Genomic DNA, 20,732 nt, shown 5'->3' with positions numbered 1-20,732 from the left:
AGCCCCACCCGCCCCACCTGCCTGCTGGGGCCTGGCCCGCATTGTCCTGTGCTTTGCTGGTCACGGGTCGAGGGCTGAGAAATGGAGAGGAACTGGGGGCAGAATGCAAGTGCCATCATCCGGGCGGCTGACCATGGCACAGCTCAGCATGACCCTCCCAGTCAGCTCTTCCCTCCTGGGCCGCCGCACTGCCCCTCACAGGCTGAAACTTTCTGGAGCTGTTTCTGAGAATGCTGTGGGTTTCTACTCCCAGGCCAGGGCGTGTGGCCTGCTGGGAGTGCCTCGCTGCTGGAGCCTTATCTCCTGCAGAGCTGATGTGGCCTGGCCACCAAGGGCATGGGAAGGCCCCATGTTTGGTTTTCTGCTGACCACAAAGAAAGACCCCACTCAGCCCCCAGCACATCCTTGGGAGCAGCTGCCTCTGACTCTGGCACCACCAGGGTGAACTTGGGCACCTCAGGGCTGCGCTTTGGGGCTGTCCTCCCTCATGCTCCACCCACAGGCACAGAGGGTTGGGCTATGGCTCTACATCTCTTTGGAAGCCCGACACCCTCTAGCGTAGTGTTTCTGGGTCCAAGGTGATGGTGTGGGGTGCACGGGTGGGGCGGGCTTGCCCTGTCACCTGTTTGGTTGTGTGTGTGAGAGACTGACTCAACGGAGGGACAGGCCCCATCATGTCTCTGGGGTGGGGAAGGTGGGAGGCTTGTTCTTCATGGGGACAGCCAGGCTGGGACGCCAGGGGCCTGGAGGCAGCACGTCTCTGCAGGTTGGGGTGCCACATGGAGAAAGGAGACCCGGGGCTGGTTGAGCTCCTGCAGCCCCACCTCCGCAGTCCCGGGGCAACCAGCCCTGTGGGAGTTCAGGATGGGAGGGGCTGGCCTGAGGGCAAGGGCAGTGTCCACACAAGGCCCTTCCAGATGTGGGATGTGGGTGCCTCAAGTCTGCAAGTGCGGCCCAGCGTACTCAGCAGGCATCTGCCCTGTGACCATGACATGCAGCAGCTGAGCCTTACGGCCTCGGGGAGCCAGGCACCTGGGAGGACCACGGTGGGTCCTCGGCCACCGGGAACTGGAGCACGGGCTTCCCGTGGCATTGCTAACGTGGGCCACACATGACAGGGCCGCCAAACACACGGCTTGTGTCCAAGACCCTGAGACATCTTGAAGTCCCGACCTGCTCCTTTGTCTTCTCTGAGGATGGGGGCGTGGGGGTCCACACTCCGCAGATGGGGGGGGCATAGCCTAAGCCAGGCCCCACCCTTCTCCCTCCCTTGTCTCATCCCCACCCCCTGGTGAGCACCACATCCCTCATTTATAAAAATAGGCCAGGCACGGTGGGTCACGCCTATGATCCCAGCACTTTGGGAGGCCGAGGCGGGCGGATCACCTGAGGTTAGGAGTTTGAGACCAGCCTGACCAACATGGTGAAACCCCATCTCTACTAAAAATACAAAAATTAGCTGGGCGTGGTGGCGCGCGCCTGTAATCCCAGCTACTCAGGAGGCTGAGGCAGGAGAATCGCTTGAACCCGGGAGGCAGAGGTTTCAGTGAGCTGAGATTGTGCCACTGCACTGCAGCCTGGGTGACAAAGCGAGATTCCGTCTCAAAAAAATAATAATTTTTTAAAGAGCAGAGCAAGAAGTGTTTTTACCATTGTTGGAAATGACTTATGTGTCACTTTTGTGGTCTGCGTTCTCTTTGGATATTTTCTGTATGTAACAACTGTAGTTTAAAAAAATATTCCAACCCATGTTTTGTCTGTGTTTCCTTACCAGAAGACAGACACACGGCTGGGCCTTCTGGGCTCTGCTGGCCTCCCCTGCTGCCCCCAGCCTGTGGCAATCTGCACCAGGCCTGCAGCCCTGCATGGCACTGCCTGACGTGTGTACCTTGTCTGGTTACTGGGGAAACAGGCACAGAGAAATTGGGTTGTCAGCCGGGCATGGTGGCTCACGCCTGTGATCTCAGCACTTTGGGAGGCTGAGGCGGGTGGATCATCTGAGGTCGGGAGTTCGAGACCAGCCTAACCAACATGGTGAAACCCTGTCTCTACAAAAATACAAAAATTAGCTGGGCGTGGTCGTGGGCATCTGTAATCCCAGCTACTCAAGAGGCTGAGGCAGGAGAATCACTTGAACCTGAGAGAAGGCGGTTGCAGTGAGCCAGAATCACGCCATTGTGCCCCAGCCTGGGCAACAAGAACAAAATTCTGTCTCGGAAAAAAAAAAAAAAAGAGAGAGAAATTGGGTTGTTGGGTTGTCTCTGAAGGGGAATTCGGCTTCCAGGAGCTGGGCTGTCCTGTGGACCCTGGGGCTGAAGGGGATACTTAATCGTTGTCCAGGTAGCTCAGGGAGCCCCTCTGGTGTCCAAGCCACCCTGTCTTCAGCTGTTCATCTGAGTCCTCTGATTCTGAATCTCACTCCCCACTCCCTCCCTCAAGCCTCACTGTGCCCCTCACACACCTCACCAGCTTGCCCTCCAAGTAGTTGCCTTGGCTCAGAGCCATGCTTTGGATGGGCAAGGGGTTGGCAGTGCAGACCTCCACAACCTGTCCTCACACCCAGGCCTGCCTGGATTTCCTGCCTCCTGCAGCTTGTGACTGCACAGGTGTGCAGGCTTGGCCTGGTCCCACCCCTGCAGCCTTGGAGGCACCGAGGCCCAAATCTGCCCAGTCCAGGGGCCACGCCAGGAGGCCAGCGCTCTGCCGTCAGCCTGAGGAGGGCTCCAGCAGCCTTTACTGGACCCAGGGACCTGTCAGTGCATCACACCACTCTCTCCCCAACAGACCTCTCTGGCTGAGTTTTGCCCAATGACTTGCTGTAATTACGATGGAAATTAACTCATCTATCTTCCACTCCTGAGGCTCCTCAGTTGGACTCTGTGCACCCAGCCTCCTCTGGGGCCTCTGGGAAACCAGCCACTGCACCCGAGTGCAGTGCTGGGTGTGCTGTGTAGCCAGGAGTCAGATACCCAAGGCATGGCAGGTGTTTGGTCCTCAAGGTAATGGGGGATAGCAAGGGTATTTTAGAGGCCTGGGTGCCCCATGTCACAGGATTCTAGACATAATTTTGCAGTTGTTTTCTCTCTTTCTTCCTTTTTTTTTGAGACAGAGTCTCGCTCTGTTGCCCAGGCTGGAGTGCAGTGGCGCCATCTCCGCTCATTGCAAGCTCTGCCTCCCGGGTTCACACCATTCTCCTGCCTCAGCCTCCCCAGTAGCTGGGACTACAGACACCCGCCACCACGCCCGGCTAATTTTTTGTATTTTTAGTAGAGATGGGGTTTCACCGTGTTAGCCAGGATGGTCTCGATCCACTGACCTCATGATCTGCCTGCCTCAGCCTCCCAAAGTGCTGGGATTACAGGGGTGAGCCACTGCGCCCGGCCCTCTCTTTTTTCCTTTCTTTCTTTTCCTCCCTCCCTCCCTTTCTTTTTTTTAAATAAAGATGGGGTATCGGGCTGGGCATGGTGGCTTACACCTGTAATACCAGCACTTTGGGAGGCCGAGGTGGGCGGATCACAAGGTCAGGAGTTTGAAACCAGCCTGGCCAGCATGGTGAAACCCTGTCTCTACTAAAATGCAAAAATTAGCCGGGCATGCTGGCACGCGCCTGTAGTCCCAGCTACTTGGAAGGCTGAGGCAGGAAAATCGCTTGAACTCGGGAGGCGGAGGTTGTGGTGAGCCGAGATCACACCATTGCACGCCAGCCTGGGTGACAGAACGAGACTCCGTCTCACACATACACACACACAAAAGATGGGGCCTCACTATGTTGCCCAGGCTGGTCTCGTACTGCTAGGCTCAAGCGATCCTCCTGACCGGGCCTCCCATAGCGCTCGGATTACAGTGCGGGCCACTGTGCCCGGGCTACTTCTGCAGCTGAAGCACAGGTTCACTGACTCTTCCGAGAATACAGCTGGCATACACATTGCTGAAACAGTACTTGTTCACGATGGAAAGCATATTCCCCTCCCAAAACAGTCCTTGGGGCCGAGTCCCCAAATGTGACCCAGCTGCGTTCTGCGGAGGAGGAGCGCGCCTGACGCCTTATTACGTCCCCACAGCCAAATGCTCGTGAATTTATCGTCAGTCTATCTGGACACTACGTTCGTTTTTAATAGTTGCGCCTGTGAGCAGGCTGTGTGTGTGAATTTCGGGAGGAATTGGGGCGGCGGCACAGCTCGTCCACCATGAGTAGCGCGGGCGGCACGGGGGCTGCAGCCCAGAAGACCCCACCCAGGGCGCGCTGCGACCCCGGACGGGCTGGCTCCGGGCCCCCGGCCTCCCGCGTCCCCGCCGCCTGCGAGGAGGAACGGGGTCCCCACCAGGCACTCCCCGGGCCGGGCAGAGGGCTCCACGCGCGGGCCAACCCGGCGTCCGGGAAGACGGCCCCTAGGGTGGGACGCCCCAGTTGTCGCCGCCACCCCGCCCCAGCTCCTCCCGCACGAGAACTCCGAAGATGCCGCGGGCGGGCCGACCGTACTTCCCGGAATGCCCCGCGCCCGCCGCCGCCGTCGAGGGGCGGGGCCTGCGTGTCGGCGGCGAGGGGCGGGGCCGCGGTGCAGCGCGGGAAGTCCGGATCCCGCGGCGATCCGAGCATGAGCCTGGAGCGCGAGCTTCGCCGTAAGTCCCTCGGGGACCCCTTCCTCCGGGGGCGCGGAGGCTGGGGAGGGCTTGGGACTCGGCCCCGGCCCCGGACCCCGCCGCGGAGGCCCAGCCCTCCTCTTCCTCCCACAGAGCTGAGCAAGGCGAAAGCCAAGGCGCAGAGGGCCGGGCAGCTGCGCGAAGAGGCCGCGCTGTGCCACCAGCTGGGGGAGCTCCTGGCCGGCCATGGTGAGCGCCGGGACCAGGAGGCGGGAGGCAGGGCCGGGGCCCGGGCCCGGGCCGGGATCGGGGGCCGGGGGGCGACGGGCTCTTCCGGCAGACGCCGCCCCAGGGCCGCCCTCGCACCCGCGACGCCTGCCAGGCCGTGCTGTGCCCCCGCCTAGGCCGCTACGCCGAGGCTCTGGAGCAACACTGGCAGGAGCTGCAGCTTCGGGAGCGCGCTGACGACCCTCTGGGCTGTGCCGTGGCCCACCGCAAGATCGGAGAGCGCCTGGCCGAGATGGAGGACTACCCGGCTGCCTTGCAGGTGCGGGCGCCCTCACTGGCCTCGTCCAGCCCGGTCAGCCTCTGGAGCCCTTTTCTGAGGAGGGAGGCCTGGTCTTCGCCGTCAGGAGCCTCGGGCTGGAGGGGACACCTGACCTGACGCAGCCTTGCCTTCACCGCCCCGGGCCAGTCCTCCGGTGGGAACCCCACAGCCTTTCCTGGGACTGGGGCAGGAGTAGGTTTCCTGGCACCAGAAACCATTACTGAACGTTATTTTAGCTGTGTTTGTGTTGGGGGAGGTCAGGCCCCATCCCAAAAGTTCTCCCTGACCCTGGCTGCTGGAGGCAGGACTGCAACCCCCCGCCAACTCCCAGCCGCCCCTCCCCACGTGACAGCGTTGGCTGCATACAGCGTGAAGCCACTGTCACCACAGAGAGCCCTTGGCATGCAGAGGAGGGGCATGTGTCTGGCCTTGGCCTGCTCTGTGGGGGTTAGGGGGAGCAGGCTCTTTCCTTAGCAAGAACAGGGTCTCTGGGAATCTGGCGGTGCCGGTTTGCTTGAGGCAGAGTCGGCTCACAGCAGTGACTTCCTTCCACACTCAGCACCAGCACCAGTACCTGGAGCTGGCACATTCCCTGCGCAACCACACGGAGCTGCAGAGGGCCTGGGCCACCATCGGCCGCACCCACCTGGACATCTATGACCACTGCCAGTCGAGGGATGCTTTGCTGCAGGCACAGGCTGCCTTTGAGAAGAGCTTGGCTATTGTGGATGAGGAGCTGGAGGGTGGGCAGACCCCTCCGCGTTTTCTGCCTCCTGAACTTCGGGCCGAAGAGGCTGCAGCCCAGCACCCCCGCAGCCTCCTTGGGCAATCCCGTCTTCTGGAGCCCTCCCTTTGCAGGGCTCTTGTGTGAGGGGTGCATGCCCCGCTCAACCTTTCCCCTGGAGATCGTCAGCTCTTTATCCACTCTGTGCTCCATCTGCAGCAGGACACTTGCACCCACCTCGGGAGGAGGGAGGGGGTAGGAGAGGCACTGCACAGGCCCCAAATGGGGCCCAAAGCTGGAAACCCCATGTGGGGAGGAAGTGGCTGAGTGTTTGGGGGGGTATCTTCCAGGGACACTGGCCCAGGGGGAGCTGAATGAGATGAGGACCCGCCTCTACCTCAACCTGGGCCTCACCTTTGAGAGCCTGCAGCAGACAGCCCTGTGCAATGATTACTTCAGGAAGAGCATCTTCCTTGCGGAGTAAGGCCCTGCCCCGCCCCAGGAGGGAGTGGAGTCCCTTGTTCCTGGAGGAAGTAGTTAGGGGAGTATTTTTCCCAGGGTCCTCCTGAGACAGCAGTCTGGCTGGGCCTCATCCCCCCACCTCTCACACCTGTGCCGCACACTGGGAGAAGGCCAGGCATGGTTAGGGCCCTGAGACCACAGCATGGCAGGGCTGGGGCCCGTGTGGCATCAGCAGCTGTCATGGACACTCCTGGGTGCTCAGTGGTCGTCACCCCTCTGCAGGCAGAACCACCTTTACGAGGACCTATTCCGTGCCCGCTACAACCTGGGCACCATCCACTGGCGCGCGGGCCAGCACTCCCAGGCTATGCGCTGCTTGGAGGGTGCCCGGGAGTGTGCGCACACCATGAGGAAGCGGTTCATGGAGAGCGAGTGCTGCGTGGCTATTGCACAGGTACCCGCTGTGCGTGGCTCCGAGCTCAGGCTCTCGTAGATTCGGGCCTTGGGGATTCTGCAAAACCTTTGCTGTCCTTTGCTCTCCAGGTCCTCCAAGACCTGGGAGACTTTTTGGCTGCCAAGCGAGCCCTGAAGAAGGCCTACAGGCTGGGCTCCCAGAAGCCTGTGCAGAGGGCAGCCATCTGTCAGAACCTCCAGCATGGTGAGCCTGGGGGTCCGAATGGGGCCCTGGGAGGTGTGTGCAGGGGTGAGCCTGGGGGCGGGGTGGAGTCCCGCCAGGTGTGTACAGGGCTCTCTCCCTCACAGAGGAGGCCTGAGCACCTGTCCTTGGAGGCAGCAGCTTCAGCAAGAGGGGCAGGTACCCCTACTTCCTGACAGGAGAAGACCCCCTTTTTTCTCTGAGCTCAACACAGTGTGTCAGGGGCAATGAAAGGGTGGCCAGGAGACCAGCTGGGTTTTTATTTCGCAGCCACCATCTTCATTGGCAAACTGGAGACAGTAGTTGTACCCCTAGCCTCCCAGGGTGGGAGAGGGGATGGCATGCGTGTGGTCCAGGAGTGCTGATGGCAGAGACCACCACTGGAGGCTGGCAGCAGTCAGCCCTTACCTTGAGCCAGGCACCATCCATGTTGTGTTGTTTTTTTTCTTGAGACAGAGTCTCACTCTGTCGCCCAGGCTGGAGTGCAGTGGCATGATCTCGGCTCACTGCAAGCTTTGCTTCCCGGGTTCATGCCATTCTCCTGCCTCAGCCTCCCGAGTAGCTGGGACTACAGGTGCCCGCCACCACACCCGGCTAATTTTTTGTATTTTTAGTAGAGACGAGGTTTCACCATGTTAGCCAGGATGGTCTCGATCTCCTGACCTCATGATCTGCCCGCCTCGGCCTCCCAAAGTCCTAGGATTACAGGCGTGAGCCACTGTACCTGGCCCCGAGTTTTTAAGTGTGTTAGTTCTTGTGACCCTTGAGACCAGTCCCCAAGATAGACCCTGCTATTAACCCCCACACCAACAGGCAGGCAGAGGTGTGGAGAGGGTGGGGGGGCCACCACAGGGCTCACAGCTTGCAGGTGGTAGAGCTGGGGTCAGGGCCCCCTGTGCTGCCCCCCTGCATGAACCTCTTCCCGGCAGTGCTGGCAGTGGTCCGGCTGCAGCAACAGCTGGAAGAGGCCGAGGGCAGAGACCCTCAGGGTGCCATGGTCATCTGTGAGCAGCTAGGGGACCTCTTCTCCAAGGCAGGAGACTTTCCCAGGGCAGCTGAGGCTTACCAGAAGCAGGTGTGTGGCCCCGGCTGGGTGGGAGGGAAGGGCCAGTGAGGTTGACGAGGCCTGGCCAGGGTGGCAGCCCCTGGCCTCACTGGCACTGCCCCCAGTTGCGTTTTGCTGAGCTGCTGGACAGACCGGGTGCCGAGCGGGCCATCATCCACGTGTCCCTGGCCACCACACTGGGAGACATGAAGGACCACCATGGGGCCGTGCGCCACTATGAGGAGGAACTGAGGCTGCGCAGCGGCAACGTGCTGGAGGTGAAACCCTTGCTCCCCGCCCGAATGCAGGTTCACCCATGTCTCTGCCTCAGGAGTGCCGTTCTCAGGGTGGCCATGGACAGGTGTCCTTACTGGACGGGCAGCTCCTTCCTAGGACCATCCACCCTCGGCAGCTGGGAGGCTGGGCCCCCATTTTGTGTGGGCAGCCGGGCAAGCTTGACTGGGGCCCGTTGGACGCAGAGAGCGGCAGCCCCCGACCCTGTCCTTCCTCCTGCTCCAGGAGGCCAAGACCTGGCTGAACATTGCACTGTCTCGCGAGGAGGCCGGCGATGCCTACGAGCTGCTGGCCCCGTGCTTCCAGAAAGCGCTCAGCTGTGCCCAGCAGGCCCAGCGTCCCCAGCTGCAGGTGCAAGAGCCCATCCCACCCACACCGGCTCCCCAATGAGCCCAGCTTCGTTGCAGCCTGCCTGCCCCTTGTGCCCCATCCCCATCTTTCTCTGCGTCCACAGCCCCCAGTCCTGAGCTGAGCATCCCTCTGCTCCTCAGAGGCAGGTCTTGCAGCATCTCCATACCGTGCAGCTGAGGCTGCAGCCCCAGGAGGCCCCTGAGACCGAAACCAGACTACGGGAGCTCAGTGTAGCTGAAGATGAAGATGAGGAGGAGGAGGCGGAGGAGGCGGCAGCCACAGCGGAGAGCGAAGCCCTGGAGGCCGGCGAGGTGGAGCTCTCAGAGAGTGGTGAGGGCCAGCGGCACCTTGCATTTCCCTGGGCCTGCTCTGGGCCGGGCTGGAGAGGGGTGGGCTGTGCTGCTGTGGAGCCTGCTTAGGGCTGTAGCAGGAACAGTCACAGGCAGGCAGGACGGCCAGTGCTTTCCCGGAACTGGACAGAGAAGGTGGTGACCCGCAGGGAGCCTGGGGCGGCCTTGGCCTCCTGGAGGAGACAGTGGTTGGGAGTCGAGTGAGTGTCAGCTGGGGCATGGTCCCATTAGAGAGGCACGTGCCATTTGGGGCTGGGGGTGAGACGGTGCACTTTGAAGAGCCCCGGCTGCCTCTGCAAGAGCTGAGCACCTTCCTGAAACCCTCCAGAGCAGGCTTGGGTTTCCTCCAGAGGCTGGCGACATCAGCTGCACGGAGGGCAGGCATGAGGGACTGGCTGGAGCGGGGCTTGGACTGAAGCCATCTTGGCCGTGGTGCAGGGAGAGAGGGCTGAGAGCGGGGTTAGCGGGTAGCCGGGAGGCTGGTTTCTGACTGAGTGGTGGGTGGCAGGAGCCTGTCCGTGAGGCCTGTTGGGGGGTGTTCCAGGGAAGGCTCTGACTTCAGCTCTGAACTCGAGGGCGTCGTTAGAACCCTGAGTGGCCAGGCAGCTGTGGGAAGTTGGGGCCTTGCCAGGTTGGTTGCTGGGGGGAGGTGGATCAGGATCTAGAATTTTGGGGAATGCTGCTCAGCTGGTGGGCACAGTGAGGAGCTGCGGAAAGACCCAGAGGCAGCTGGCAGGGTGTGAAGGGCGTGGTGATGAGGGGTCACCCGAAGCAGGGACGGAGGCGGGTGTGTCTGCTGCCTAGGCAGGGTGGAGGCTGCAAGGTGCAGGACACCCAGGCTCCAGGGCTGACCTGGCCTGACGACACAGCTCAGGAGATGGGGGTGGATAAGGCGTGGGATGGAGGAAGACTGGCTCACAAGCCGGTCTGGGTGTGGGGATGAGTGGCTGGCGCATGGATAGATGGGGCCTCGGGCAGGCCTTCTGTGGGAGGGCCAGGCGTGGGTTAGGGCAGAAAGCTCAGGGGTGTGTCTCAAGTGGGCAGAGGGATGGTGGGCAGGAGCAGGGTCCCAGCAGGGTCAGGTAGACATGGAGGCAGCGCTGGGACCATTGCTGAGGAGCCCCCAGAGCCCAGCAGCCTCAGAGCTCAGCCCTCCCGTCTCTGGCTCCTTTGTACCTGGGAGTTTGGGGAGCTTGCAGCAGGGTGGGGGCTGCTAACCTTCACCTCCCACGGACTCCCCTGGGGTGGGCTTGGCTGTGTTCCAGAGGACGACGCCGATGGCCTGACCCCGCAGCTGGAGGAGGACGAGGAGCTTCAGGGCCACCTGGGCCGGCGGAAGGGGAGCAAGGTGAGGACAGTGCCCTGCCCCCACCCACCCCGCTCAGCAGCTCTGCCAGCAACTCACGCCCCTGCCCTGTGCTGGCTTGGCTGTGCCCACAGTGGAACCGGCGAAACGACATGGGGGAGACCCTGCTGCACCGAGCCTGCATCGAGGGCCAGCTGCGCCGCGTCCAGGACCTTGTGAGGCAGGTGGGCCCCGCTCTGGGACATGGGACAGGCTGCCTAGCATGGAGGAGCTGTGCGTTTGTGCCGGATCCCCTGATCTCTGTAACTCTCAACTTCCTCATCTGCAAAATGGGGCTCCTTAGCAAGCATGGGGGCACTTGCCTGTGGTCCTAGAGGCAGGAGGATCACTTGATCCTGGGAGGGAGATTGAGGCTGCAGGAGTCGTGATCATGCCACTGCACTCCAGCCTGGGCAACACAGTGAGACCCTGTTTCAAAAAAATTTAAAAAGCAGAGGCTGCGCGGGGTGGCTTATGCCTGTAATCCCAGCACTTTGGGATGCCAAGGCAGGCAGATCACATGAGCCCAGGAGTTCGAGACCAGCCTGGGCAACCTGGCGAGACCTTGTCTCCAAGAAATTTAAAAATTAGGTGGATGTGGTGGCGTGTGCCTGTAGTCTCAGCTGCTTTGGAGGTTGAGGTGGGAGGGTTGCTTGAGCCTAGGACGTGGAGGCTGCAGTGAGCCATGATCTTGCCACTGCACTCCAACCTGTGTGACAGAGCAAGACCCTGTCTCAGAAGAAAAGCCACAGGCCGGGTACAGTGGCTTATGTCTATAATCCTAGCACTTTGGGAGGCTGAGGCGGGCGGATTGCCTGAGGTCAGGAGTTTGAGACCAGTCTGGCTAACATGGTGAAACCCTGTCTCTACTAAAAACACAAAAATATTAGCTGGGTATGGTGGCGCACACCTGTAGTCCCAGCTACTCGGGAGGCTGAGGCAGGAGAATCGCTTGAACCTGGGAGGCGGAGGTTGCAGTGAGATGAGATTGCACCGCTGCACTCCAGCTTGGGTGACAGAGCGAGACTCTGTCTCAAAAAAAAAACACAAAAAAATGGGGTGCCCAGGCTGGGCGCGGTGGTTCATACCTGTAATCCCAGCACTTTGGGAGGCCAAGGTGGGCAGATCACGAGGTCAGGAGCTTGAGACCAGCCTGGCTGGTCTCAAAAAAAAAAAATGGGGTACCTGCTGTGTGGTATGCATCTGTGTTACAGCTAAGTTGGTCAGCCTGGCCAGGATGGGGGCTAGCCCATGGGCTGAGATCTGGGCACCTTCCCGCCCCGCCTGCCTCATGCCCCTGTGACCAGGTGCACTGTCTCCCCACAAGGGGACCGGGCAGGCACAGAGGCTGGAGGATATGCTGTGGCTGGTCCACCTGTCTCAGGGGGAAGCATGTCCTTCACTGGTGACACCTAGGCCGGAGGAGGAGAGGGCAGGGCCACGGACTTGCTCTGGGCTCTAAGACTGAGGCCCTGGGCTCAGCTCAGGCTGCAGAGCTCACGGGGCTGGGGCCAGGCTGTGAGGTACACAGGGCCAGGCTCCTTCCTGTCCTTGGTCACAGGGCCACCCCCTGAACCCTCGGGACTACTGTGGCTGGACACCTCTGCACGAGGCCTGCAACTACGGGCATCTAGGTGAGCAAGGCACAGAAGGAGCCTGGCGCACCTTGGTGGACACGTGGGGTGAAGAGTCAGTCCCGGCGGGGCATCGGGAGCTGGGCTCACGTCTCCTGGTCTGCAGAAATTGTCCGCTTCCTGCTGGACCATGGGGCCGCAGTGGACGACCCGGGTGGCCAGGGCTGCGAAGGCATCACCCCCCTCCACGATGCCCTCAACTGTGGCCACTTCGAGGTGGCTGAGCTGCTGCTTGAACGGGGGGCGTCCGTCACCCTCCGCACTCGAAAGGTGAGCCTGGTGGGGCAGAGGGCAAGGGCGAGGTTATGGGGGCTCTGTGCCCCTGCTCAACTGATGCCACACAGGGCCTCAGCCCGCTGGAGACGCTGCAGCAGTGGGTGAAGCTGTACCGCAGGGACCTGGACCTGGAGACGCGGCAGAAGGCCAGGGCCGTGGAGATGCTGCTCCAGGCGGCTGCCTCGGGCCAAGGCAAGCAGGGCGTCCCTTGTCCCTGGGGTTGCTGTGCCTACGCTGAGAGTCCCCGGGCCCTGATTTCGGGAGATGCTCCATCACAGGTGGAGCGGGAGGTGCCGGGCCCCTGCCTCAACACGCATTCTCTCTCCCACAGATCCCCACAGCTCCCAGGCCTTCCACACCCCAAGCAGCCTTCTGTTTGACCCCGAGACCTCTCCTCCTTTGAGCCCCTGCCCAGAACCCCCCTCTAATAGCACTAGACTCCCAGAGGCCTCTCAGGCCCATGTCAGGGTCTCCCCAGGGCAGGCGGCACCAGCCATGGCCAGGCCTCGGAGGAGCAGGCATGGGCCAGCCAGCAGCAGCAGCAGCTCAGAAGGCGAGGACAGCGCAGGCCCCGCACGGCCGTCCCAGAAGAGGCCTCGGTGCTCGGCCACAGCACAACGGGTGGCGGCCTGGACGCCTGGCCCCGAAAGCAACAGGGAAGCAGCCACAGCCAGCACCAGCCGGGCAGCCTACCAGGCAGCCATCCGGGCTGTGGGCAGTGCTTGGAGCCGGCTGGGGCCTGGCCCACCGCGGGGCCACAGCAAAGCCCTTGCCCCCCAGGCAGCGCTCACCCCGGAGGAGGAGTGCCTGGCCGGGGACTGGTTGGAGCTGGACATGCCCCTGACCCGCAGCCGCCGGCCCCGCCCCCGGGGCACTGGCGACAACCGCAGGCCCAGTAGGACCTCTGGGTCGGACAGTGAGGAGAGCAGGCCCCGTGCCCGAGCCAAGCAGGTCCGCCTGACCTGCATGCAGAGTTGCAGCGCGCCAGTTAACGCAGGGCCCGGCAGCCTGGCTTCAGAACCTCCAGGGAGCCCCAGCACCCCCAGGGTCTCAGAGCCCAGTGGGGACAGCTCTGCGGCAGGCCAGCCCTTGGTGGGTATGCAGACCTGGAGCAGAGCCCTCTCCCCACTCCGGGCAGGCAGGTGTAGGGTGGAGCCCACTGTGGCTCCTGACTCAGCCCTGCTGCCTTCACCTGCCAGGGTCCGGCCCTGCCCCCTCCCATCCGGGTTCGAGTTCAAGTTCAGGATCATCTCTTCCTCATCCCTGTCCCACACAGGTGAGGCATCGCCTGCCCTACCCCGCAGCCCACCTGTGCAGCTCCATGCCAGGGTGCTCGTGTTTGCACGTCAGGGTGGGGCGTGTGACGAGGGCTCCCTGGTGTGTTCCAGGAGGACCCTGTGGCCCCCAGGAATAGCAGAGGGGCTGGTGGTGTGCTGGGCTGCAGGGAGAGGAGGGGCCGGCTACCTGGGAATGGGAGAAGCAGCTGAGGGGGCTTCTGGCCCTGGGCAGGGATGGCGGGTTCCTGGGGCATCACCCCGGCTGTGTGCAGGCAGCAGCAGCAGCGCCTCTGTCCCTGCAGCAGTGACACCCACTCTGTGGCCTGGCTGGCCGAGCAGGCGGCCCAGCGCTACTACCAGACCTGCGGGCTGCTGCCCAGGCTCACCCTACGGAAAGAGGGGGCCCTGCTGGCCCCCCAGGACCTCATCCCTGACGTGCTGCAGAGCAATGACGAGGTGAGCCGCAGAGCGGAGGGGGAGCCAGGGCCTCAGGCACCGGGAGCCCCCGGGTGGCTCATGGCTGCAGAGCAATGACGAGGTGAGCCGCAGCGGGGAGGGGAGCCAGGACCTCAGGCACCGGGAGCCCCCGGGTGGCTCATGGCTGCAGGGCAATGACGAGGTGAGCCGCAGGGGGGAGGGGAGCCAGGGCCTCAGGCACCGGGAGCCCCCAGGTGGCTCATGGCTGCAGGGCAATGACGAGGTGAGCCGCAGGGGGGAGGGGAGCCAGGGCCTCAGGCACCGGGAGCCCCCGGGTGGCTCATGGCTGCAGAGCAAGACGAGGTGAGCCGCAGGGGGGAGGGGAGCCAGGACCTCAGGCACCGGGAGCCCCCGGGTGGCTCATGGCTGCAGAGCAATGACGAGGTGAGCTGCAGGGGGGAGGGGAGCCAGGACCTCAGGCACCGGGAGCCCCCGGGTGGCTCATGGCTGCAGGGCAATGACGAGGTGAGCCGCAGGGGGGAGGGGAGCCCGGGCCTCAGGCACCGGGAGCCCCTGGGTGGCTCATGGCTGCAGAGCAATGACGAGGTGAGCCGGGGGAGCCCCCAGGTGGCTCATGACGGTGCCTTCCAGGTGTTGGCTGAGGTGACTTCGTGGGACCTGCCCCCGTTGACTGACCGCTACCGCAGGGCCTGCCAGAGCCTGGGGCAAGGTGAGGGCCAGGAGAGCTGCAGTTTCTGGGTGAGGTCATGCAAGGGGGTTGGGCACACAGGCTCCACCAGCCCGGTTCATTCCTGGGCCTCGGGTGTTTTGGGGTGCACCTCCCCCAGCCTGGTGGGTGCTGTGTCCTGCACTTGGATGTGTGGGTGGCAGGGAGAGGACAGCCCTCAGCCCCCATGATCTGCTGACGGGGAGATGGCAAAAAGCAGCCGAAAGCCTGGAAAGTCAAACCCAAGGAGGAGGGCCTCGCATGGGCTGGGAGCTGCCGGGGAAGCTTCCCAGAAAGCGTGTCCCGGGGGGTGTGGAATCTGGCAGTGACTGGTGGAGCTCAGGGTGCTGCAGACCCACCCCGGCCCCCAGGGCCTCACAGTGCTAGACCCCCAGGCATGTGCGAGTGGGTGACCCCTGGGGCTGTTGAAAAGGGGCTGCCTGGTTTGCCCTCTGGGATTCAGAGGGCCGAAAGGGCCGGCCTTACCCTGGTGACATCACATCCCTCCCGCAGGGGAGCACCAACAGGTGCTGCAGGCTGTGGAGCTCCAGGGCTTGGGCCTCTCATTCAGCGCCTGCTCCCTGGCCCTGGACCAGGCCCAGCTTACACCCCTGCTGCGGGCCCTCAAGCTGCACACAGCACTCCGGGAGCTGCGCCTGGCAGGGAACCGGCTGGGGGACAAGTGTGTGGCTGAGCTGGTGGCTGCCCTGGGCACCATGCCCAGCCTGGCCCTCCTTGACCTCTCCTCCAATCACCTGGGTCCCGAAGGCCTGCGCCAGCTTGCCATGGGGCTCCCAGGCCAAGCCACCTTGCAGGTATAGGCACAGAGAGCAGCAGGCCCTCAACAGCGGGGAGTCGGGGTTCCCATTCTGCAGGTCCCTGGGTGGTCTAGGGCAGTTGGGAGAGCCAGCCAGTGCCCGGCTATAATAGGCTATGCCAGGCAAGGTGGGGAAGAGACTGCCAAGCCAAGCCCCAAGGGGGACCCTGTCCATGGGACTGCTGGGGGCTCACTGCCAGCCTGTGTCTTCCACAGAGTTTGGAGGAGCTGGACTTAAGCATGAACCCCCTGGGGGACGGCTGTGGCCAGTCCCTGGCCTCCCTCCTGCGCGCCTGCCCCTTACTCAGCACCCTGCGCCTGCAGGCGTGTGGCTTCGGCCCCAGCTTCTTTCCGAGCCACCAGACAGCACTGGGTAGTGCTTTCCAAGGTGAGCTGACCAGGCACTCCCTGTCCACTCCCTAGCCCTGGGGCATTGAGGGTTTCGAGGACTTTCAGAGGGGGCCCGGGCTGGGCACACAGGGGCAACACCTGTGGTCCCAGCTACTTGAGAGGCTGAGGCGGGAGTATCGCTTGAGCCAAGAGTTCCAGGAAAGCCTGGCTCACATAGTGAGACCCCATCCCTTAAGAAAAAACGTCTAGGCCGGGCGCAGTGGCTCACGCCTGTAATCCCAGCACTTTGGGAGGCCAAGGCGGGCAGATCACGAGGTCAGGAGATCGAGACCATCCTGGCTAACACGGTGAAACCCTGTCTCTATTAAAAATACAATTAGCCGGCACCTGTAGTCCCAGCTACGCAGGAGGCTGAGGCAGGAGAATGGCGTGAACCCGGGAAGCGGAGCTTGCAGTGAGCCGAGATCGCGCCATTGCACTCCAGCCTGGGCGACAGAGCAAGACTCCGTGTCAAAAAAACGAAACAAACAACGTCTAGGGGCCTGGGATGCCAGACCTGGCTCTCTGGGAGGGCCTGGCACCTGGGAGCAATAGATGGATGTGTGGGTACAGGGTCTGCCTCCGAGGGGCGTCTGGTGCCCACCCAGCCAGGCTGACCCCCGCAGGACACACCGAGAGCAGAGTCCGGGCAGCTAGTGTCTTGTGGTCCCCATCCCGTGCTCGCCAGCTGAGTGCTGTTCGCCTGAGGCAGTTCCACTGAGCCCACTCAGGCTGCAGAGACTGGGGTCCCAGTGCCAAGAGGCTGGGAATTGGGTGTCATCCAGGGGTGGGGGAGTGTAAGGGGGGCAACAATGGTCAGTGCACTCCCCTGGCACCCCCACCGTGCAGAGGCATGTGGCCCAGGACCGTGTGGTTGTGGGGTGGGAGAGGGCAAGTTGTCCAGAACTGGGGGCAGCCGAGCTTGGAAGTCTGGCCCCGCCCTCCCAGCTGGGAGAACCTGGGCGAGAGCCTTTGCCTCTGCACTTGCCACCCCACCCTGCGAGCACTGCGGTAGTGGTTTCCCCGAAGGGGTCCTGAGGGTTCTGGGCCCAGAACTTGGGGTGGGTACAGGGCTGTGGCCACGTGGGGCTGACGGATTCTGGCCCCGGTGCAGATGCTGAGCACCTGAAGACCCTGTCCCTGTCCTACAACGCCCTGGGAGCCCCTGCCCTGGCCAGGACCCTGCAGAGCCTGCCCGCTGGCATCCTCCTGCACTTAGAGCTCAGCTCCGTGGCAGCCGGCAAGGGTGATGCGGACCTCATGGAGCCTGTATTCCGATACCTGGCCAAGGTACGAGGTGGGGAAGAACCCAGAAAATACTGAGCCTCAGAGGCCAAAGGTCCCAGGGTTGCTGGGAGGAGCTCACCTCTCCCCAGATTCGGGCTGAACTCGCTGAGGGGCTCTACAGAGAGAGTTAGAGGTTTGGAGGTTTAGAAAAAAACAGCTGGGGGGCCAGGCACGGTGGCTCACGCCTGTAATCCCAGTACTTTGGGAGGCCGAGGGGGGTGGATCACAAGGTCAGGAGTTCAAAAGCAGCCTGGCCAACATGGTGAAACCTTGTCTCTAGTAAAAATACAAAAATTACCCAGGCGTGGTGGCGGGTGCCTGTAATCCCAGCTACTCGGGATGCTGAGGCAGAGAATTGGTTGAACCCGGGAGGCAGAGGTTGCAGTGAGCCTGGATCGCACCATTGCACCCAGCCTGGGTGACAGAGCGAGATTCCGTCTCAAAAAAAAGAAAAAGAAAAAAACAGGCTGGGCGTGGTAGCTTATGCCTGTAATCCCAGCACTTTGGGAGGCCGAGGCGGGCGGATCACGAGGTCAGGAGATCAAGACCATCCTGGCTAACATGGTGAAACACCATCTCTACTAAAAAATACAAAAAATTAGCCGGGCGTCGTGACGGGCTCCTGGAGTCCCAGCTACTTGGGAGACAGGCAGGAGAACAGCGTGAACCCGGGAGGCGGAGCTTGCAGTGAGCTGAGATGGTGCCACCGCACTCCACCCTGGGCGAGAGAGCGAGACTCTGTCTCAAAAAAAAAAAAAAGAAAAAAACAGCTGGGGGAATGCTTTTGTACAGCTGCCTATCTCAGGCTGTGAATTCCTGCCCACCAGATAGGACCCGGGACCCAGGGTGGCCTTGCCCCCCGCCAGGAAGGTCCCAAGGGGCACACTAGGGCCCCTGATGCTCTCTCCTGGGGGGGTCTTCCAGGCACAACTGGGACCCTATTATTTTCACACTATCACGTGCAGAGTGTGACCCACATCAGGAGAGGTGTTTCCTTCTGATCTCCAACTTGATGGGGGACTCTGCTCCCTTCTGGGCCCCTGGGTGTGGTGCACCTGCTGGGAAGCAGGCAGGGCAGGTGCGCCACTCTGTTTGGCCCCCTTGGGCCTCTGCTCATGTCCAGGAAGGCTGTGCTCTAGCCCACCTGACCCTGTCTGCAAACCACCTGGGGGACAAGGCTGTTAGAGACCTGTGCAGGTAACGCCCTTTCCCTGCTGCCTGCTGACCTGGGGGTCTGATCTCACGGCTCTGGACCCCAAGGGAGCTGGGCTATGGGAGAAGGGCCACAGAAATGGTACCAGCTCCTCCTCCCCAGCACATCCCAAGACCTGGCTCCTTCGGTTTCCACCAGCCTCTCAGGCTGCCCTGGAAGGCAGACTACCCTCTGGCTTCTTTCTTAGCATGGGCCTGTGGCTCTTGAGAGCACTCCTCCGGGGGTGTCCTTGTCATTCCTGTGCCTCGGCCCACATGAGGGCACTGCTCTTATGACCTGGAGCCTCAGTCAGCTCTCTGGGGAGTGTTGAGAGGAGCCCAAGCTGGGCCAGGCACACCCAGAGCTGGCCACTGTGGCCCTGACCCCTGGGAAGGACCCCCAACACTAGAGGGCCACCTGCTACTGGGCCAGGCTGAGGCAGAGCCCCTGGGTCTGGCCCGAGGCTCCCTGAGCTGGCATTTGTCTGGGCAGCTTTCCTAGTGTTGGGGCACAGCCTCTCTGGAAGCCAACCTTTGCACTTCCCATGTTATCTCAGATGTCTCTCTCTGTGCCCTTCACTCATCTCGCTGGATCTGTCTGCCAACCCTGAGATCAGCTGTGCCAGCTTGGAAGAGCTCCTGTCCACCCTCCAAAAGCGGCCCCAAGGCCTTAGCTTCCTTGGCCTGTCAGGTGAGTGCTGGTATGGTGGCCACGCCTGCCATGTTCAGCCTTTTCAGGGACCTGCCTGAGGCCCAGGTGCCTCCTCCTAAGGGGCTGTCACTGCTACCAGCCAGGCAGCAAGGCTGGGCTCCATGAGGCTGGGGCAGCAGGGGGCAGAGTGACAGTGACAGAAAGGGGGCATGATCCCAGCTCCTAAAACCATGGGTTAGGGGGCGAGGTGGGTCTCTGCCTCTGGTCTCTCCAACCCAACCTTCAGAGCAGACTATGGTAGGAAAGACCCTGTTCCACAGGGACTTTCTTCTTGTCCCTGGCAGGAAAAGGGATCCCAAGGTCAGGGTGTTGAAAGCTGCCAAGGGACCCTCCTACTTCCTGGCAGGGGCTCCTCTGACACAACCCTGCCCAGGCTGTGGTCTGATTTAGCTTGTTCTCTCTTGAGCCACATCAGGGCAGTCCCCAACCTGAGCTGTCTGGAAGACAACCCCAGGAAGGGCTTTGATGACCTGGCTTGCCCCGCTGGGGCCGGGGCAGGCTGTGCCCTCCAGGGGATGAGGGCTTAAGTGAATGTGCACGAAGCGGGGCTCTGCTTTCTTCCTGTGCCCCCTCCCCTTCACCTCCCAGGGCCAGGCCGCCTTTTCCAGGAAGGCACCCAAGTGCTGGTGTGAGACCCCTTCCCCACACCTCAGTTCCTGGCATCTGTACCTTCCCACCCAGCTCCCTGAATTCCTGAGCTTAGTGTTCTCTTGATCCACTCAGGCCCACGATGGACAGATTTGCAAGCAGACCCATTATGTCCTTCTTATGGGTGGGGAGACTGACGTGTAGGCATGGACTTTGAGATCGGGCACTGTCAGAGGTAAAGAAGGGAGCCACCCTTCCTCCTGTCTGACCGCTGGCTGTGCAGATGATCCCACCCCTTCCTGGAGAGTCATGGGGCCTCTCCTGAGCTCTGCCCACTGCCCCTCGCTACAGCCCTGGGGCCCTCAGCGAAAGCGAGTTTGTTCCCTGGAGCCTGCCGCGGGCACCAGGACGCCGCCGGCCCCCGCAGCGCTGAGGTCTGCCCTCTTCCCCTCCGCAGGCTGCGCCGTCCAGGGTCCCCTGGGCCTGGGCCTGTGGGACAAGATAGCCGCGCAGCTCCGGGAACTGCAGCTGTGCAGCAGACGCCTCTGCGCCGAGGACAGGGACGCCCTGCGCCAGCTGCAGCCCAGTCGGCCGGGCGCCGGCGAGTGCACGCTGGACCACGGCTCCAAGCTCTTCTTTCGGCGCCTCTGACCCCGGCGCCGCCTTTCCCCACCCTCACCGAAGCCCCTAATAAACGACGCTGCTGGCTGGGCGTGGTGGCTCACGCCTGTAATCCCAACACTTTGGGAGGCCCAGGCGGGCGGATCACGAGGTCAGGAGATCGAGACCATCCTGGCTAACATGGTGAAACCCCGTCTCTGCCAAAAATACCAAAAATTAGCCGGGCGTGGTGGCGGACGCCTGTAGTCCCAGCTACTCCGGAGGCTGAGGCAGGAGAATGGCGTGAACCCGGGAGGCGGAGCTTGCAGTGAGCGGAGATCGCGCCCCTGCAGTCCAGCCTGGGCGACAGACCGAGACTCCGTCTCAAAAAAAAATAAAATAAAATAAATGAAGCTGCTGCCTCCCTCCCCGTGGCTGCCTGGCAGGCGGGTGGGCGGGGTA

At 62.3% G+C, this 20,732-nt stretch overlaps 1 protein-coding gene across 3 annotated transcripts; it reads left to right on the top strand.

The window, feature by feature from the left end:
* The first annotated feature begins 4,489 nt into the window (after window positions 1–4,489).
* TONSL (tonsoku like, DNA repair protein) lies at window positions 4,490–20,683 on the top strand. Of its 3 annotated transcripts, none has more exons than XM_034966926.3 (26): window positions 4,490–4,620; window positions 4,735–4,830; window positions 4,986–5,128; window positions 5,688–5,871; window positions 6,203–6,332; window positions 6,597–6,768; window positions 6,858–6,972; window positions 7,899–8,044; window positions 8,140–8,292; window positions 8,534–8,659; window positions 8,800–8,989; window positions 10,275–10,357; window positions 10,450–10,539; window positions 11,916–11,988; window positions 12,095–12,258; window positions 12,333–12,456; window positions 12,596–13,356; window positions 13,464–13,540; window positions 13,844–13,997; window positions 14,610–14,688; window positions 15,199–15,500; window positions 15,719–15,890; window positions 17,007–17,182; window positions 18,303–18,376; window positions 18,988–19,061; window positions 20,128–20,683. In XM_034966926.3, the coding sequence occupies exons 1-26, from the start codon at window positions 4,596–4,598 to the stop codon at window positions 20,319–20,321; spliced, it is 4,077 nt and encodes a 1,358-aa protein (XP_034822817.3). In that variant the 5' UTR covers window positions 4,490–4,595; the 3' UTR covers window positions 20,322–20,683. The 3 variants fall into 3 exon arrangements, with proteins under 3 accessions (XP_034822817.3, XP_003819465.4, XP_034822818.3); XM_003819417.5 differs by having other exon boundaries at window positions 18,928–19,061; XM_034966927.3 differs by lacking the exons at window positions 4,490–4,620; window positions 4,735–4,830; window positions 4,986–5,128 and adding an exon at window positions 5,147–5,282 and having other exon boundaries at window positions 18,928–19,061.
* Window positions 20,684–20,732: the final 49 nt, after the last annotated feature.

This window comes from Pan paniscus, chromosome 7, assembly GCF_029289425.2.
Source record: "Pan paniscus chromosome 7, NHGRI_mPanPan1-v2.0_pri, whole genome shotgun sequence".
In the NCBI taxonomy this organism is placed as follows: Eukaryota; Metazoa; Chordata; class Mammalia; order Primates; family Hominidae; genus Pan; species Pan paniscus.
The sequence above is the reverse complement of the archived record's forward strand: the minus strand, read 5'-3'. Positions and strand labels throughout refer to the sequence as shown.

Bases quoted from the DNA above. Each gene is read 5' to 3' on its own strand.
- TONSL (XM_003819417.5), top strand. From the start codon at position 4,596: ATGAGCCTGGAGCGCGAGCTTCGCC. The intron at 13,357-13,463 runs GTGGGTATGCAG...TTCACCTGCCAG, and splicing joins CTGCGGCAGGCCAGCCCTTG to GGTCCGGCCCTGCCCCCTCC. The intron at 13,541-13,843 runs GTGAGGCATCGC...CTGTCCCTGCAG, and splicing joins CTCATCCCTGTCCCACACAG to CAGTGACACCCACTCTGTGG.